The sequence below is a fragment of the Cryptomeria japonica genome, chromosome 2 (genome assembly GCF_030272615.1).
Source record: "Cryptomeria japonica chromosome 2, Sugi_1.0, whole genome shotgun sequence".
NCBI lineage: Eukaryota > Viridiplantae > Streptophyta > Pinopsida > Cupressales > Cupressaceae > Cryptomeria > Cryptomeria japonica.
In genome coordinates, this window is record NC_081406.1 from 245,578,207 (window position 1) to 245,593,373 (window position 15,167).

The window sequence follows — 15,167 nt, forward strand, 5'->3', positions numbered from 1 at the left end:
ATAATTAATATCACTTCTTTAAATGTATATTTATGGTAGCATGGACTAAATAATGTTTAAATTTCAACTGAAAACATCCTAATCTGTTAAAATTAGTTGCCTACGCAGATTAAGCAAACCTACATCTATAAAGCTCAGCAGGAGGTTTACTATGTGAAGGCATTTTAATATTGCAAGATTCACAGATAGCAATATTAGATTGAATTTAACAATCTTCAAATTTCCAAACGCTATTAAGCAATGCTCAGCAGGAAATTACCATTACTTTTCAAAATCACAGCACAAAAAATACTACAATACTGATACTGACAGGGATCAAAACAACAAAAATGGTGTAACAAACAAGTTTAAATGCACTTCTTGTGACATCATCCATTCGATCACTCTCTTCCAATGTAAATCATTGATATGATTTAATGTCAGGATCAATGATGGATATCATCAGGTACATTCAAAATCTTGCATTCTAAAAAAGCCATTATTACACAAACAGGATCAAATGCTCTGCATGGATTCACAGTTAAAGCTATGTGTTGGCACTTGAAGATTTTCAAAGCTCCAATAAGTAATCAGTAGTAGGAATATACCATTACGTTTCAAAGTCACCTCACAAAAATAGCCATAATACTGATGTAACTGGAACAAATAACAACAGGAATGGTGTAACTAATAAATTTAAATGCAGTAATTGCAATATATTCATTCCGCCATACTCTTCAATGTAAATCATAGATATGTTTTTACTAGCACGCTCAATGAATTGTATTATAGGGCACAATAATATCTTTTACAATGTCTAATGTTCAACTGATATTCAAAATCTTACATTCCCAGGAAGCCGTTATTACACAAACAATCAAACACAACCCACGGATAAACTCTACATGGAACTTTGAAAGCTGCCTGGCTCATCAGAAGTGTTTGTTTGAAATTTATTGTTTGCTGAATACCACTACGCTGCAACAGGGCCTGCACAAGTTATGGCTGGAGAAGCAGTTTGACTTTTCTTAGCCGAGCTGTACTTCTTAGTAATGAATCTGAAATTCAGTGTGTTTTAATAGTCAGTAAAGTCTCAAAAATGAGATGTGAATTGAAAATTGCTATATTCTTATGGAGATTAGTTCACCTAAAGAAGTCCCTCCATAAAAGTTCAAAGGTAAGCCAATTTAAGCCACCATCAGAACCAGAAGCTTTTCCAAGAGATGATGAAATAGAACTGAATTCAAAAAAGATGCATCCAAGTTAGCCATGATTGAAATCGACATTGCTACATGAAATTTGAGAAGGATGTGTGTGTTAAAAAAAGTCTTCAAACTTTCTGTTGATTTTGTATCCTCTTCCATGCATTTTATGATGATCAATGCCAAAGGAGAAGAAAGACTCACCTGTTCTTGTTTTTCTTTAGCTCCTCAAACATGTAACGTGGTGAAAGACAACCCATTGCCAACCAGGGTGAGATTTTACATGAAAAGTTAGCACCATAAAGACTATCTCCAGAGCCATCCTTGCCAACTTTCTGAGGCTGCCCTCTATACTCCGTGGCAAACATTTTTAGCCTCTGCAAGGCTTCTGTTTCACCTCCAACAAGTGATGCATTTGCGGTAGATTTGCCACTCTGCAAGAAATTGCACTACCTTATTTAAAATTGATGCACACAATGAAACCACTTGCATTCATGTGCCATATCTACATTGACCAAAAAGATTTGAACCTCACAATTGGGAGATTATAGGTAACAAAATATTGTGGTCAACACCTTGCATTCCAAGGAATTATGTATAATGCTTAGCTCAAAATTCAAATTTAAGAACAAAGTTAACTGACATAATCAACCATCAAAAACCTGATGAACACTATGAAATGCAGTGAGATAAGTAAATTGCTTAAAGCTGAACCTATAGAGCAATCAACGGGCCAAAGGTGGTGGTGTATTCAACAAATGCATAAAACTTGGGCTACAGAAGCCAAATATTGCAATCAACGGGCCAAAGGTGGTGGTGTATTCAACGAATGCATAAAACTTGGGCTACAGAAGCCAAATATTGCTGACAATAAAAATGATGATGCAATATTATTTTGACCTTTTTTTAACATGATTGTAGCTTCAGATCTAAGTCACGAGATTTCATGCTGTCTTTTCTTTCAACAAAGATAAAACTCAATTAGAACCCAAATAAAAATGTGGAAAAGCATGCCAATATAAATAAATATTTCTAAATTTTAAAATTGTGTTCATTAGTTAGTTTAAAATATTCAGACAACTTGGGATTCGACAAGAAAAAGTTGCAAAACTTGATGCATATCAAATATTTTATTCAATGCGAACCCAGAAATTCACATGCAATGGAATTTATATGTTTGAATTAGTTCAACAATTCAATAAGTGAAATAGCATCCAGGGGCATTACCTTCAAGTTTCAGCTTATTTTGATGCAGAATCCCCCAAATGACGAACATTTTAAGAAATGGCAATTATGATATTCAATATCTTACTACCCCCAGAGTCGTTATAAAATGTGACATGAGACAAAAGTAGGATAAGGAATTATTTGGCAAACATTTTCCAAATCACCTAAACAAGACACAGGAGAAAAAGAAAATTGATATCGAAGGATATGTACAGGATAAATTTGCAAAAAAAGTGCTTGTACTATGAGAGACTGCAAGAAGAAAAAGCTGAAAGAAGAACTAAAACAGAACAAAAATTTGTAAACAAATGGTCAAATGGTTAAAAGAAATGGTTCAATAGAGAGCTCTTCCATATATCCAAATTGTAAGAACAGATTACAGAATCAATATAACCTAATGGAGAATTAATCACTGAGAATCAGACACTTAAAAAGAGGAAGTCCACTTTTATGGCAAGTTGCTTATGGAAGAAGTGAACCAATGGGCATGTCAGGACAATGACCAGTTAATGGCCTTAACAACAGAGAAAGAGGCTGAAGCTACTCCTTTCTATGATTTTCATTAGGAGCTCACAAAACCCCACGACCTGATTGTTTCCAAGAAGGCTTCTTTGAAAAATAAAAAGAAAAAGAAAAATCGAAGCTGTTCTGAAAGAATAGAACTCAACCTCTTTCCCTCGTTCCAAACAAAGAGAATGCAGAACACTTTGATGTCTTTTGACCAAACATATTCATCACTTTGTCACATGTAATGGTTAATGGATTAAAAATACATATCCCAACACCAGCTTAAAACTTGCAAGACTTTCAGTGGAAAATTTTGGGGAATAGGTTCTTCAGATAACCTTTACAAATATTTCACAAGTTCATGACTGTATAAAGCATAAAGACTGCCATCAAACCCAATACAAGACAAAGGAAAGTTGGCCATCTATTTCATAATCAAACAAATCAAGTAATGAATGTATTCTTACATGATAACGTGTAGAGCAAAGAAGTGTACGTATCCCAATTTTCAAAGAAGCTTGAAGAGAAGAGTGGGGTACAGAGGTTACACCTTTTACACAAGGTGTAATGTATGCAAAAAGGTCTCTAGTGAATATGCTATATCACTGAGGTAAAGTCATAGAAATAGAACACAATATAATAGAAAATAGAGCAGACCAGAGAGTATATAACCAAGCCACTTTGAGGTGGCAACCTCCACAACTTAATAATAAGAATAGAATTCCCAATATGTTAATATGAGAGAGCCTTGCTTATCCTTGAATATAGACATAATTACGTAGGGTTACACCCCTTGGTCCTAATTAGATCAGCCTAAAGAAAAAATCAGAAATGAAAATATAAATGTTAAGTGTGCCGTAAGACAGCCCACACATATCCTGATACACACTATGAGCAGAGCGTGTAGCATGCCCTTTCCCTTTGAACTGATGTTGTCATCAACATGGACTAGCACAGGATGTTGCTGTAGGAATGTTTCAGCCTCCCATGTCACATTCTCACCAGGCAGACTCTTCCACTTGATCAAATACTTTGTAATCACTCATTATCTGCAGCCTCTAAGTGTGTGTATGAAGGATGGCTTCAAGCTCCAAAATTATTCTTCCAAGTTCATCAAGCTCTGGTAATTCTATTTGGGATAAAATTCTTTGTCCAATGACTTTCTTCAATCAGAAAACATGGACAACCAAACGCATTTTTGCTGACAGAGATAACTCCACTTTGTATACAACTTCAAATCTTCTGCACAATATAATAAGGGCCATAAAAATTAGGGCTTAACTTGTTGATAGTTATCCTCCTATTCTTTCAATGGCATTTGTGTATATGGCTGCAAACACACAAAAACCTAATATCCAACATCAAAATGCCTTTCACTTCATTGCTGCTCAGCTTGCTGCTTCATGCACTTTTGTGCCACTCGCAAGTCCTCTCATAACTAGTCAGGACTACCTACTGGTGTTGAATGCATTCTTCGACTGCTTGAACCTTTGAGTGTACCTTCAAATATGAGGTGATGGATGATGGATAACACCAATGACAAGATATGGAAAAAGGTGCTACACCATCATTCCGCTAGTGGCAACCATTGAACCCATCTTTCATATTTTTCAGAAGAAAAAGAGAGGCGATAATCCCCCAAGCATTTGTTGACCACCTCAATATGCCCATCAAATTGGGGATAATAAGAAAAGCTATGTGTTGGTTGAGTATTGAAACATGAAAATGACTCGGTCCAAAAATTACTAGTAAATATAGGATAACAATCACTTGCTAAGATATTTGGGTCCCATGTAGCTTTTGAACTCTCCATATAGCTTATAAGTTATTGCAACTGTACTTACCATAAATGGATGAGACAATGTAAAAAAATCGGCATATTTGGTGAGTCAAATACACAACAACCATGATGAGATTTTTCCCCAGAAACTTGGACAATCTGATAATGAAATCCATGGAAACCCCCTCCCACCATTGACAAGGAACAAGGAGAGGCTGCAAAAAATCAATAGTTCTAATTATCTAGCACTTGTTTTGCTTACACACGACACATTTTACAAACAAATATTTGTATTTCCCCTTTGAGCCTTTCCCCAAAAAAATTGTATACATACATATATGTAATACATATTTACATATACATGCATAAATATAAAGTAAGTTAAAATTCTTCATTCGCATCAGCCCTCTAAAAGGGCTGCACAAGAATTCATCTAAACACATGCCACAGAATTGCAAGCCCTGCAGACAGGGGTTCAAAGAGGCAACTATTATCTTTATCTAAATGCAAAGGAGAAGAATCACTCAATACCGACAGGAGACATTCACCCTTTTTGGGTTTTTCCCCCTTTCTTTGAAGGTAGAAGCAACATTTGGTATGTTGGTTTCGTGGAAGGGGACTTTTTCCTCTTGATGTTTGTCCATTCTTAATGAGATGTGATCCCTGTGTTCTTCTTAAGGCATCCAATTGAATTGTCTTCCTTGTGATTAGGCCCATTGATCTCTGGGACAGCCATAGACATCAACGAAGCTGCTGAAAATTCTCCAAACTTGGATTCCATATTCACCTGAACAATTTGTGAGACATCAGCAGAGGCATTCATTTTGGAATCCCCTTGTGGGACCCCCAAGATTAGAGCATGTAACATGTCCGATGGAGAAGACTGAGAAGTGTTTAGTTTTGTGCTCATAGGTGCAGGAACCATGGAGGAACTTGATTCTACCCGAGGCAGAGAAGGGATAGTAAAATGGTGTGGCTCAGCTCCAATCCACCAAGCAGGAGAATCACGCAAGTTTAACTTCCTTTTTCCAAGGTGTTTGTCTTCGGACAATGCTGTGTGGATTGTTCTGTAGAGAAGCAAAATCTGCATCTGAAAGAGATTCTTATATAGTCTACTGGTTGCCCCCAGTTTCTCTTGCCCACTCCATGGACTAGAACTTCATGTTGTCTTCATGGCATCATCTAGTTTAATTACATAAACTCATGCATATATACAAGCACTCACACAACATACTTAGTGTCATATATAGCCCATACCATTGTAAAGAGGAAAGAAACTTCACAAAGAGTGATTCAAGATTTTCTTTCATTTGAGGTAGAAAAGTATTTACAACTAGCAATTCAAGTGTTGCTTTCATTCAAAGAGAAAGGGTATTTACCATGGTTGTATAATTCATAAATTAAATAATCCGCAGTTGAAATTGCTTGTTAGTTACGAAAAAAATAACTTGTAGCTGAGTTATTCATAAAAACCAATTTTCTATGGGGACATGTTTCCCCCAAAAAAACCTCACATATTTGAGATGGGCATGTTTTCGAGATGTGGGCACTTGGAGGAAACATCCTCCCACCACACTGCCACCACCTTGGAGAAACCATTAAAATGTCAAGACATTTTGTCCCCGAGGCGTTTGGGAGGCTCCTAGGAGTCTCCATCTTGGGGATGCCCAAGTGTCTCCCATGGCCAGACGACCAAAAAAGCCATTTCAAAATTTAAAGAAAAACCATAAATTTTTAATTGAAACCTACCCACCACATGGCCAAACCCTAATGGCCAATGGATCCAACCTAAGCCCCACAAACCCTATAAAAGACCCTCAAACCCTCATTTTAACTCGCAAACACAAATCAACAGAAAGTTGATAGTGTGAGTGTGAGAATGAAAGAGTGAGAATAAAGTGCTACAAGTGCAATAGAGTTGAGGAGGAGCAAGAAGAAAAGGAAAACGAGGATCTAACCAAGTTGCAAGCATTTTTCAAGCATGAGGTAGGATTCTATGATTTTTTTTAATTAGTTTCTGTTTCACATTCATATTCATAGACATGGCTACATATTCATATTGTCATCAACATTAAAATTAGAAAATAAAAATCATTTACTAAATTGCAAATTTCTATTTTAATTTTTAAATTAAATAGTCATTAGTTTAGTTTTAAATTTTCAATTTTGCAAAAAAAAATTAAATTTTAATTTTACAACAGCAAGTTGTCATAATTTTTTAATTTAAGTTTTACAAATTACTTTTACTAGTTTATATGTTAAAACAAATTATTTTTCATACAAGAATTAAACTTTTGTGTATCCTCTACTTTTGCGCTTCATTGGACCTAAAGTAAGAAAAACAAAAGTAAAATCCTTGGTTGAAATAGATTAAGAACAAGGATTTTTATATGTGTATACTCTACTTAGGCACTTTGAGTTACTTAATCCTTTGTATTATGCTGCATGCATAGTTTGAATTTTAATTTAAAAAGTATAAACTTATAAATCTTATTTTGTTTATTGCAACGTGACATACACCAGCCATATATGTATATTACCCAGGTGTTCAAATTGAAGTAGAAAAAATATTTTTATTCCCCAAGAAAGGGCCAACCCAAGTTAAGTCCCTACTAAGGGCCAACCCAGGTTTTAAGCATTTAATATTAGCATTTGGATGAAGGATGCCAACCAAGGGAAAAAGGATAAAATTCGAAAAGGGGCCGACCACGGGGAGTATGATAAAGGGCTAACCGAAACAGCACTTGAAGCAAGAGGGGATGCACCGCTTACAAAGACTTATTATTTATGAAAAGAAGTGACCTTTCATCCAAAGATAAAGATATAAAAGGAAGACCCATTCATTTGAAAAAAGGGCATCCATAATCGATCATGGAATGGGAAGAAGCATTTGATCTGAAATCAGATATTGAGCCAATAAAGAGTGGAGTCTGATATTATATCAGCTGCTTAAAATTATTAAGTTTATGTGTAGAAATTGAATGATCAAGCATTAATGAAGAATAAGAAATCTGAATATCAAGGAATAATTGAATTCAGTAGAATAAAATAATCAAGTTCAAATTGGAGCAGAATTTAGAAATGAACCTGAGTTAGAATTTAAAAACAGCAGTCTATAATATTAACGGAAATATAATTAAATTACCAATTCATCAAGAATCTTAGAAATTAGTAATTAATCATTGGATTTTAATAAAACAATCATATTAGAAACAGGCAAGGAAACATAATAGGGCGATGTAGGAGTATGGGTCCCTTCAATTGAGTAGACACCCATTGAGTTGGTTGCTTGTGGGCCAAGGAATCGGATTGACTTGGTTGGTTGTTTGACGCTCTTGGGCTTAATTGTGGAGGATAGTCTCCCAGCATCCTATGGTGCTTTCCCCTCAAGTTTCTAATATGGTTGAAGCTATAGTGTGCATGTTTACAGTAGAAAACTTCATTATCATTTGTTTGATGTTAACTGATTATTTTTTCTAAGTTCAATTGTTATTATGTAATTCAGTTAAATAATACTCTTTGAAAATAAATTATATTATTGGAATTGTTATTTTTAGGCCAAAATCAGGTACATCCCCAACAGGGGACAATTCACAATGTCACTATGAGTTCTCATCACATGAGTGAGGATGAGGTTGAGGTTCAAAGTGAAACTAAATCCGATTATGCATCTGAGGCTGATGAAAATGTAGAAGTAGATAGTAACGATTGTGAATCCCAAACTTGGAGTTCCATGGCAAGAACAACTGCAAATACGAATTGCCCCTCCACAATACTAGTTGATTTTGCTATAGGTCCCTTTTATCCTAAGTCTCCTCTAAAACAATTTGCAACAAAATTACAAAGAAGAACTAGGGCATTTGGGGGCACAAGGTTGAGAAAATGCAACTTCTATAACCTTGAATTTCAAGGCAACATTACCAGAGTTAATGCCCACCATATTTGAGGAAAAGATGTAGACGTATGTGAGGAGTTGGGGAAAAACCTACCTAAAATTTAGGGCTGAGATATGTAGATTATGTGGTGGGGAAGTTGATGCAATTGCACCTACATATGCTTCTTTGTCTCATAGCCCAAGGGGTCATCAGAGCCAATCACACTATTCTACTTCTACTTTGCAAATGCAAGTTGCACGTATGCTAGTTTCTTCTACTTTAAGGGCACATGCAGCAGAGGCTAGGGGGAAACACAAGTAGACAAGTGATGCTCCTAACTCACTAACTGAATTATTCAATGTGCAGATGAAGGATGAGGCAAATGATGCTATTGAAAAATTCTTCTTTGCCAATGGCATTCAATGCCATGTGGCTCGATCTCCTTGTTATAAGGAGGTAATGATGAAGGTAGCAAGGGCAGTCATATTTGCCACCAAGGGAGACAAACTTGGGGACCACAAACTAGGATAAGAACTATTCCAAGATAAATGTGTTAATGGAAACAAGACAAATGTATTAATGGAGAAGGTGAAGGAATGTTGGGTGACAAGTGGATGCAGTATAGTCATAGATGGGTGGACGGACATTAGGCATAATCCACTCATCAATATCATGATTACATGTTCAAAGAGCCCATATTTTAAGGCAATTGATTGTTCAAGACATCACAAGGATGTCAATTTTCAATTTTAGATCCTCAAGAATGCTATTAAGGAGGTTGGACCACAAAATGTGGTCCAACAATGACGGATGCAGCCCATATGTGCAAAGCTGCAATGAAGTTAATTGAGGTAACTTATAGACATTTTGGTGGACTCATTGTTGTGCACATTCCATGAATAATACACTCAAGAACATTGGAAAGCTTGATTGGATCAAAGCAATGGTCAATGATACTAGAGATGTGCAAATGTTTATCTATAACCACCACACTTCACATGCACTCTTCAAAACATTCTCTAAGAAGGAATTCTTGAAGCCAGTTGAGGCTAGATATGAATCTTATTTCATTCTCTTGGAGAGAATGCTTGAGTTGCACAAAATGGAATCAGTGGCCTGAGTCTAAGACAGAGTAGGCGAAGAGGGTGAAGGATGTAGTGAAGAGTGATGTTTTTTGGGGTAATGCAACTATATAGTCTCTATCATTACTCTAGTCTTCTAGGTCATTATATATAATCCACCTAGCCTTGGAGGGGTGTATGAGCGCATTGATTCTATGCTAGACTAAATGAAGGTTGCTGTGCAAGAGGACCCCACATTAGCATTCTACAATGAGCACATTCAGCCAAGCATTCATTTAAGATGGGAGAAGCTCAACACTCCCTTGCACATGGTTGCCCATGCATTAAGCCCCAAGTGGTATGTGCAAAGGCCTGGTAGAGTTACACCCATACAGGATGCTGAGGTGAAGGCAGGTTCGAGGGCCATACAAAAGATCTATGGACCTATAGAGACCGACATCATTCATATTGAATGGAAAAAATTTGCCACTTTTAGGGAACATTCTAAGGAGGCCAAGATGGATAGGGCAACTATGGCACGAGAGGACGCAATTTTGTGGTGAACTATGCATGGACTGAATTCTTTGACAACCTCTCTAGACATTAATTTGCTATCTTAATTTTCTAGTTTTTTACTGCTGAGAGGAACTGATCTACTTATATCTTCATCCACTCTCTTAAGAGGAACGAGCTTACCTCTAGGAGAGCAAAGAGGCTTGTGGTTGGACATAGTGCCTTGTATCTCATTGACTGAGACACATTTTTGTACATAGAGAGTCCAGCATTGCAGTGGAATGTAGAGCCAAAGGAGCCAGCACAGATTGATGAGGATACTACAATTACACAGTAAAGGCTGGTTGGTATTAGTTTGGAGATGCTTGACTGTGTGGAGTCCAACAGTTCTAGTGATGAGGAGTTTGGGAATGATTAGTAGCCTAACTTCAATCCATTTTATTACTTTGATCATTTGTAATCATCATTATGAAATCTTGAATATAATATAAATTTTGAATTCGACATTTTCACTGTTCAATGTTAAATTGTTAATGTTCACTTGAAAGTTTAGAAGTTTTCAAGTTTTACTAACTTGCCAAAGTTCCAAGTTATTCTTATAATTGTACATCATTCTATAGCTATTTTTTCAAATACTATTTTTTATATTCAGTAATATGTTCCCTAAATAGTAAATTCAGTAGTATGCATGTTTTTGATGATTTATTTTAGCGTTTGGAAAATTTGATGAGTTGTTGCCAAGTTTATCCCGAAGTATTTGCAACTCCCCAAGTTTTTGCCAACTCCCTAATGAATGAAAATATTGAGTAAGCCAAATTATTGCCAAGCCCGAGTTTTTCATCTACGGAATTTGCAAATAGGAATTCAAAATCTTGTTGTCCTTTCAGGTGAATGGGTGTCTGGTGAAAATTGTGTAATTCTATTCCACAAACATCTAGATGATCGGTTACATGTTAAAATGCCACAAGATAAATGGACACTCACGCAAGCTCCTTCAATTTATTCTCTCTTGCAAAAAACGAAACAAAGAGCTGCACTTTGGGTGTGACTATCGGGAGATCGATGATATCTATTTTGAAGTGCTGTTTCAGGTCTAGAAAAACGCTTCTCACGTTCAAGTTTGCAACCTTACCAACTGGTTTCTACTCAAGTTCCTGCTAATAAAATATTTCCTTATGCCACTTGTTTCAACGACTACGACCATAAATGGCACTTTTCTGGATTAATTCTTACTCAATTTTCCAACTCTTATAGTTTTATTCGCCTTAGAACTACTCTAATGTAAATTCATGTTCTTAGAAATGCTATTGACGTGCACTGAGCAGGGTATTGGATATAATTTATTTCTTCCCTTCGTTCTTTTAAATAAATGAAAAATTATCTTACGAAAAGCAAATGCCTGATACATATTTCTATACCTGGGATTTAGCATTCTGCGGACTCAAGCCCAAATCCAACAAAGTCGGAATCTCACCGGGCTCCACACTCCCCCGCACTGGCAACCCTTTCAGCCTTTTAGGGGGCTCCAAAACCTGTCTCACCGACAAGCTTTGCACTTTATCTCTGAAAGTCCCATAATTGGAAGGCATGTCATCCAATTTAAAAGGCAAATCCTCCAAGTGATACAATGTACTTCCCCAAAAGAACTTGGCCTCCACCCCTTCCTCTTTCAACGCCGCCGTAATCTTATTCTCCGCCTTGATTTCATCATGGGAAACTTCCTGGTGTGCATACACCGCATCCGCCCCCACGCTCTTCGCCAGCTCAACCAAAACCTCCTCGGGCTTTCCTACTCTAACGACTAAATCCGAGCCTCTTTCCCGTAAATTTGCCCTCAAATTGGCAACACATTCGAGCAAAAATGTTGCTCTGTAGGGCCCGGTTTTGTCGAAACCAGAGGAAGACTTCCCATAGTCGCGGGGATCGAAGCAGTAGACAGGAAGCACGCTGCTTGACTGATTGTTGGCAGCGTTTAGGATTTCATTGTCGTGCAGGCGGAGGTCGTTTCTGAACCACGCGACAACAGCCTTGCGCGCGGCCGCACCGTTGGAGGGATCGTTAGGGCCTGGGGAATTCTGGCGGAGGCGGAGGTAGTCCGGGAAGGAAGAGGTGCCAGATTTGGCGGAGTGCTTTGGCGCCGGAGCGGCGGGGGTCAAGAGCGGCATGTCGGAGCTGAGCTGCGATGGGACGAAATCTTGCGGCTGCTTGGGGAGTGTTACGGGTCTCGTCGGCAGTGGCTTCAGCCTGGCGGCGGAGACGCTGGTGCCGGAGGGTTTCAGGCGGAGCTGTGAATGGCGGCCGCTTTTGGTGGAGAAAACGCTGGAGTTCACCATGTTGCCGAGGGCTAGGGAAATGGATGCGGCATTTGCAATGGGGTTTGGAAGGGGTCTGGGCTGAGAAGATTCATCAATCAATGAGGTTGTTTCTCTTTCAATTTCTCTTTCTTTCTGTGCTGGTGCAGGAAGAGTGCATAAGCGTTGACGTTGTGGCTGGTTAGGGGAGAAGACTCTGCGGACATTGTTGTCCATGATGAGCTCCAGGTCTCTAAAATTGGAGCCATAGCTGCTCTGCTGCACAGGCGCCATGTTTTTTTTTTGTGGCTTCTGTCCTGTGGATATGGTGGACAATAAAACAGACCAGAAATACGTCTGGATTTCTCCGAGAGAGAGTGAGTGAGTCAAGTGGATAACTTTTTAATCAAAGATGTGCCAACCAACCCACTATCCACCTAACTCTCCCACATTTCCACAACTACCCTCCTCACCAACCATGGTTAAGGGTGATCGTCTACCAAAACCCCTATGAGCCACTTTACATGAGTTGGGTTCTGGTCCCATGGAAGGAGTTTGCTAAAAATGCGGAGTTTATAAATTTTTAAAAAATTAAATGTAAAGAAATTTTAAATAAAAAATGAAGAATTTTGTTGGCTAGTTGATAGATTGGTGATGATAAGAAATAAAAATGTCATGTAGTGGTGAGTATTTGTATTTGTATTTGTAGTATTGTAATAATAGCTTTTGTTGGTATGAACTCGTGGGTCTTGTACTTTCAAGCGTGGGGAACTATTGAGCATATTTAAAATAACAATAATAATAATTTAGTATTTGTAGTGTGGGGAACTATTGAGCATATTTAAAATAACAATAATAATAATTTAGTATTTGTAGTATTGTAATAATAGTATTTGTTGGCTAGTTGGTAGATGAGTTACGGTCTATTATTTCATGAGCATATCAGATAATAGTTGAGAATATTTCTTTTTTATAATAAATATTTGTTAAATATCGATGACTTGGTGAATTGTTAGCAATGTGGCTTTTTAAATTGATTAGTTGATTTGTGAATGTTAAAAGTATAGTTGATAGTAAACAAATACATAGGAGTAGCAAACAAATCAATTAATTTGCTTTACTCTCAAATTTGTTTTGGAGGAATTTTTTATGGAATCATCCATGATAATTATAAATCATGGTCAAAATCAATTGTAAAAATGTCATCATTCCAACAACTACAAATTTTCCTTATTAACTAGGAATTGATATTATGTAATTTTAAGGAAATGGAAACTAAAAACATTTCAAATATGACAATCTTGCCCATCAAAGTTTTAGGCATACCAAAGTGGGGTTTGTTAAAAATATGGGGGTTTTATATTAGGGTTTTATGGATTTTAAAAATTTAAATGTAAATAAACTTAAAATATAAAAGTGAAGAATTTTAGATAAGAAACAAATGTCATGTTGTGGCAAGTACTCGTATTTCTGGTATTGTAATAATAGTATGTGTTGACTAGTTGATAGATGAGTTATGGTCTATTAATTCAGCAGTAAATCTTGGATAATAGTTTGATAACAATAGATTCTTACAAGTTGTATGTATCACACTTTATTGGGTCAATTAAGATTTAGTTATTAAACATTGGCTTCAAATTGGTTTGTACCAATATGACTAGTATAATTGAAGTAGAGATTGTTCCTTGGAACAAATCTTTGTTAAAAAATGATGAGCAAATGGTTTCTTAGTAAAGAGTCTTTGTAGATTGATTAATTGATTTTGAGTTCGATATTAAGACCCTCGTAGTATACTTGAAGTTGAATTTATTTTCTAGAATAAATATTTGTTAAATGTTGATGACCAGGTGATTTGTTTGCACTGTGACTTTTTAGATTGATTAGTTGATAAATATGAATGTTAAAAGTATAGTTGATAGTAAACAAATACATAGAGGTAGCAAACAATTCAACTAATTTGTTTTTTTGTGAAATTTGTTTTGGAAGAATTTGTTATGGAATTATCCATGATAATTATAGATCATGATCAAAATCAATTCTAAAAATATCATCATTCCAACAAATACACATTTTTCATTGTTAACTAGGATATGATATTATATAATAAAAAGAAATGGAAAATAAAAACATTCCAAATATGACAATCATATCCTTCAAAGTTTTAGGCATACCCAATTCTTACAAAATCTATCAAAAAGGAGACATTTTATCAAGAATATTATATATGATTATAATTAGTAATGACAAGATTTTGAATGAATGTGTTGAAAGAACTTAGTTCACTTAGGGTGCATGCGACACATTACCAATTGAGAGGTGCATCAACAAACATAATTAAACCATAGTAGCATTTTATTTACACAACATGACAAAGTATAAATGAATTCAAATGCCCAAGTTTTATATAAAAAACTCAATAAAAACTCGAATTAAAAAATTATATAGTAATTATAAAAAAATAGAGAAAGTCTTGACTTATTAGGTAATGTCAAATGTAGTACAAAGAGGGGAGAAATAAACTCATTACGTTAAAAATAAAAAAAAAAAAATTAACCATTGTACTTTCACTAAAAGAGCTTATGTAAAAGGAAGATAATTTTTGATGAAAGAGATTTAAGGTGAGGATGGATTGGGAGAGAGATGGCTCTGTGTGTGAGTGGGTGTCATGCTAGGGCCAACGTGCCCTAGCCTGTGTCCTGCGCTCTGCTTGTTTCGTTCCAGGGGGGGTTTCT

General features: G+C 36.4%; 1 protein-coding gene across 1 annotated transcript; it reads right to left on the reverse strand.

Moving 5' to 3' along the window:
• Window positions 1-663: 663 nt before the first annotated feature.
• Window positions 664-12,838, reverse strand: LOC131030748 (blue-light photoreceptor PHR2). The gene is made up of 4 exons (XM_057961649.2): window positions 11,563-12,838; window positions 1,386-1,615; window positions 1,127-1,216; window positions 664-1,037 (listed from the first exon to the last, which is right to left on the reverse strand). Exons 1-4 carry the CDS (start codon window positions 12,727-12,729, stop codon window positions 953-955), a joined length of 1,572 nt encoding a protein of 523 aa, XP_057817632.2. The 5' UTR covers window positions 12,730-12,838; the 3' UTR covers window positions 664-952.
• Window positions 12,839-15,167: the final 2,329 nt, after the last annotated feature.

Excerpts from the sequence above, each read along its gene's own strand:
- LOC131030748 (XM_057961649.2), bottom strand. The coding sequence starts at position 12,729 with ATGGCGCCTGTGCAGCAGAGCAGCTATGGCTCCAATTTTAGAGACCTG. Across the intron at positions 1,217-1,385 it reads CTAAAGAAAAACAAGAACAG|TTCTATTTCATCATCTCTTG; the intron begins GTGAGTCTTTCT and ends TTTTGAATTCAG. Across the intron at positions 1,038-1,126 it reads TTATGGAGGGACTTCTTTAG|ATTCATTACTAAGAAGTACA; the intron begins GTGAACTAATCT and ends ACTGAATTTCAG.